Source organism: Oncorhynchus tshawytscha, linkage group LG04 (genome assembly GCF_018296145.1).
Source record: "Oncorhynchus tshawytscha isolate Ot180627B linkage group LG04, Otsh_v2.0, whole genome shotgun sequence".
NCBI lineage: Eukaryota > Metazoa > Chordata > Actinopteri > Salmoniformes > Salmonidae > Oncorhynchus > Oncorhynchus tshawytscha.
Window position 1 is genome coordinate 22,269,678 of NC_056432.1, and position 4,890 is coordinate 22,274,567.

The 4,890-nt window shown below is 37.6% G+C and overlaps 1 protein-coding gene across 1 annotated transcript; it reads right to left on the reverse strand.

Moving 5' to 3' along the window:
* Positions 1–849: 849 nt before the first annotated feature.
* Positions 850–4,685, reverse strand: LOC121846416. Its single transcript, XM_042321273.1, has 2 exons — positions 4,361–4,685; positions 850–2,115 (listed from the first exon to the last, which is right to left on the reverse strand). Exon 2 carries the CDS (start codon positions 2,090–2,092, stop codon positions 1,205–1,207), a length of 888 nt encoding a protein of 295 aa, XP_042177207.1. The 5' UTR covers positions 2,093–2,115; positions 4,361–4,685; the 3' UTR covers positions 850–1,204.
* Positions 4,686–4,890: the final 205 nt, after the last annotated feature.

Sequence of the window (4,890 nt, forward strand, 5' to 3'; positions counted from 1 at the left end):
AAAAACTAGAAAAAGAGAGAGAATACTGTTATGTTGAAAGAACGAGACCAGCTAAATCCTTTATAAACTGCTGGGGTGTTTATTAGCTACAACTCTCCTCACATTCATAACAGGAAGCAGATACGGTGGCTCCCATAGGACAGATAATGTGAGTCAAAGGGACCACACAACAATAAAACACAAGGGCTGAGTAGTGAACATAACAACTGTTTATTATTGATTCTCATGACAACACAATGTTGCTTTACTTTGTTTGTCAACGATGTAATTGTAAACAAACACTGTACGACCTCAAAACATGGTTACAACTAACGTTGATATCATGGATGGTCAGTCCTTACATCCACAGCTCTATCTATGCATTTGAGTGGTTACATTTCTCCAGCCCCATCCCTCAGCTGGTTACCAAATCAGTGGCAGGGTGGCCTCTCCTTTCTTTGACTACAGATTTAACCCACATTGTTAAAAAACATTTCAAAGTTAATCACGCTGATTGTATTAGAATTGTTCTTATCTGTGCTGTTTTGCACCACGGAAATATTGCATTGAGAGCCGAAACAAATCCTATAGATAGAAGACTGGATGATCAAGTCAAAGAAAAAATATCCTACAATCTGCAAGGCACCCAAACTTTGTCAATTGTGAGTTCTCAGTGAAATAAATCTTTTGTTATGTTATTTATCAGATCTTTACATTATCAACCTTAGTGTGCATTTGTGAACTTTGTACTCTCTCATTCCTGGTCATTATAATATAAATGGTAATGTACAGTAGGTGTTATCAGGCCTTTGTGATAAGGTCAAGCAGTTGATGAATTAAAAGGTACAATGTTCTCATTTGCTATGCTTTCTTTATTGATTAACAGAATGATCAGTGTTACACAGGAATCATTTAAATGTATTACTTTACTCAGGTTTTTCAAAATAATATCTGACTAACACAATGCAATATAAAACCTTACACCCCCTTGGTATATTCAGACGACTGAAACTGCTGCTAAAATATCATTTATATAATTCAATTGTTAATTGATTGAAAACAACATTAAAGAAAACTTTCTAAATTATCTCTGACAGTGACTTTATGACATAAAAGATAACATTGAGTGTCAGAAAATATTTAAAAATTAAACTGATATATTGCCATGCAAAAGCTAATATCTGGCCAAATTTTGGGGCTGATTCTGACTCTCCAACTCAGGTTTTTATTTGCCATACCAGATGTAGAGGGGCATACCACTGTTGCCAGCATTCAGATTTTTATCGATGAGGATCAAGCCGGCCTCGTCATAAGGGCCAGTTACATCAGGGTTGGATGTAACGGTCAAGGCCTTGATAGGGAGAGATCCATCTTTCTTGAACCAGACATACACTGGCTGACCGCATGTTCCCTCATTGAGGTTAACATTCACCACGGTGAAACCACGCTCCACTAGGATGGAATCCTGCTCACGGTTGATGCATGCATTCATCTCAGTGATCCCGCCGCCCACTGTGGTGGATTGACGGTACCAGAGGAAGATGGGTTTTCCTCCAGAACCTCTACTGAGATCTTCATCCAGCCGGATATAGCCCTCGTTGGAAAGGTCGATGTGTTGTTGGAATGAGGTGGCGGCAGCAACGTCACAGATGTAGGTCTTACTCTTTCTCTTCAACCAGAGGGTGATGAAATCTCCTGAGTTACTGCGGTTCAGATTGCATGGTAACCTTTCCCAGCCGAGCTTGAATTGGTGGGCCTCTTCTTTCTCATTAGTGGTGAGGAAGAGATCTTCAATGGGAATGTCATACTTAGGGCTTGCACCACTAGAGTACCACAGCTGGATGACGTCTCCTTGTGTTCCAGGGTTGAGGTTTTCTGGGAGCTCAGTGAACCCTGCTTTTTTCAGGACATCTTTCATTGCATCAGTGAATGAAAACTGGACTCTGGTGATGGGTTTACCATTGCCCTTTTTGTACCACATGTAAACTTTGGTGGTGGATGAAGTGCCTTTGTTGAGGTTGACATTTATCTTGTCATAGTCTTGGTCATGAAGCTGTTGGTCCATTTCACGGGTAGTGGAGATTGCAATTTCTGTGATGTATTTAGAAGCCATTTTGTGTCGTTGGAGACAAGTGTCTGTAAAGTGAGAATACATAGTGACATTGGTCAACACATCAAATGAAGCATGAAATGACACACTAAATACACCAAAGACCAGGACATTTGATAAGTGTAAAATATGAAGGAATTAGCGACCAGCTTCACTAAGTATATTCTCCAGGTGTCATAAAGGGGAAACAAGGCTTGATAAAATGAAGACTTCAAGGATGCACTAAAACACCCTAAACAGATACTAAAACACCCTAAACAGATACTAAAACACCCTAAACAGATACTAAAACACCCTAAACAGATACTAAAACACCCTAAACAGATACTAAAACACCCTAAACAGATACTACCTAAACAGAACTAAAACACCCTAAACAGATACTAAAACACCCTAAACAGATACTAAAACACCCTAAACAGATACTAAAAAACACCCTAAACAGATACTAAAACACCCTAAACAGATACTAAAACACCCTAAACATACTAAAACACCCTAAACAGATACTAAAACACCCTAAACAGATACTAAAACACCCTAAACAGATACTAAAACACCCTAAACCTAAACAGATACTAAAACACCCTAAACAGATACTGAAACACCCTAAACAGATACTAAAACACCCTAAACAGATACTAAAACACCCTAAACAGATACTACCCTAAACAGATACTAAAACACCCTAAACAGATACTAAAACACCCTAAACAGATACTAAAACACCCTAAACAGATACTAAAACACCCTAAACAGATACTAAAACACCCTAAACAGATACTAAAACACCCTAAACAGATACTAAAAAACACCCTAAACAGATACTAAAACACCCTAAACAGATACTAAAACACCCTAAACAGATACTAAAACACTAAAACACCCTAAACAGATACTAAAACACCCTAAACAGATACTAAAACACCCTAAACAGATACTAAAACACCCTAAACAGATACTAAAACACCCTAAACATATACTAAAACACCCTAAACAGATACTAAAACACCCTAAACAGATACTAAAACACCCTAAACAGATACTAAAACACCCTAAACAGATACTAAAACCCTAAACAGATACTAAAACACCCTAAACAGATACTAAAACACCCTAAACAGATACTAAAACACCCTAAACAGATACTAAAACACCCTAAACAGATACTAAAACACCCTAAACAGATACTAAAACACCCTAAACAGACACTAAAAAACTAAAACCCTAAACAGATACTAAAACACCCTAAACAGATACTAAAAAACACCCTAAACAGATACTAAAACAACTAAAACACCCTAAACAGATAAAACACTAAAAAACTAAAACCCTAAACAGATACTAAAAACACAGATACCACCTAAACAGATACTAAAACACCCTAAACAGATACTAAAACACCCTAAACAGATACTAAAACACCCTAAACAGATAAACAGATAAAACACCCTAAACAGATACTAAAACACCCTAAACAGATACTAAAACACCCTAAACAGACCCTAAACAGATACTAAAACACCCTAAACAGATACTAAAACACCCTAAACAGATACTAAAACACCCTAAACAGATACTAAAACACCCTAAACAGATACTAAAACACCCTAAACAGATACTAAAACACCCTAAACAGATACACCCTAAACAGATACTAAAATACTAAAACCCTAAACAGATACTAAAACACCCTAAACAGATACTAAAACACCCTAAACAGATACTAAAACACCCTAAACAGATACTAAAACACCCTAAACAGATACTAAAACACCCTAAACAGATACTAAAACACCCTAAACAGATACTAAAACACCCTAAACAGATACTAAAACACCCTAAACAGATACTAAAACACCCTAAACAGATACTAAAACACCCTAAACAGATACTAAAACACCCTAAACAGATACTAAAACACCCTAAACAGATACTAAAACAGACATTTGTTCTCGGCTGAGTCAAATGATTCATTATAATGATGTAAAATGAATTGGTTAACTGAAAAAACAACACTAAAGCACATATTCACACATCAGGAGGGGTAACAACGCCCCCTAGAGGACAATATTAGTCATGTATTTGTTTTCCTCTTACATTAATTATGATCCAAATTGAAGACTCTGATTCTTTGATCAACTGAATCAGGTGTTATGGTGTTAGTGGAACAAGAGAAACACATGTATCCCACCACCACCCTGCCCTTTATAGTAACACAGACATACTCATATACACATCAGAACCTTTCATTGGAAGTCATTTCTTTACCTGCGATGTTGTGTTCTTCCTCTGTTCTGGAGTGTCTTCTCTGGGAGATAGTGTCTTCTCTGGGAGAAAGTGTCTTCTCTGGGAGAAAGTGTCTTCTCTGGGAGAATGTATCTTCTCTGGGAGAAAGTGTCTTCTCTGGGAGAAAGTGTCTTCTCTGGGAGAAAGTGTCTTCTCTGGGAGAATGTATCTTCTCTGGGAGAATGTGTCTTCTCTGGGAGAATGTATCTTCTCTGGGAGAATGTATCTTCTCTGGGAGAAAGTGTCTTCTCTGGGAGAAAGTGTCTTCTCTGGGAGAAAGTGTCTTCTCTGGGAGAATGTGTCTTCTCTGGGAGAAAGTGTCACATCGAAGAGCTGAATTTCTCTTTTATACACTTTCTCCAGTTAAGTTGGCAAATGATTCACCATTCAGACTTCTACAGAATACGTATTCCTAGGAACTTTATCTTTCCTCCTCCTCAGACTACACCCTTCCTCTAGTCATATCTCAACCTGTCTGTCCATTACCCAGTTTATGTCTCCTTTTGACCCTG

Excerpts from the sequence above, each read along its gene's own strand:
- LOC121846416 (XM_042321273.1), bottom strand. The coding sequence starts at position 2,092 with ATGGCTTCTAAATACATCACAGAAATTGCAATCTCCACTACCCGTGAA.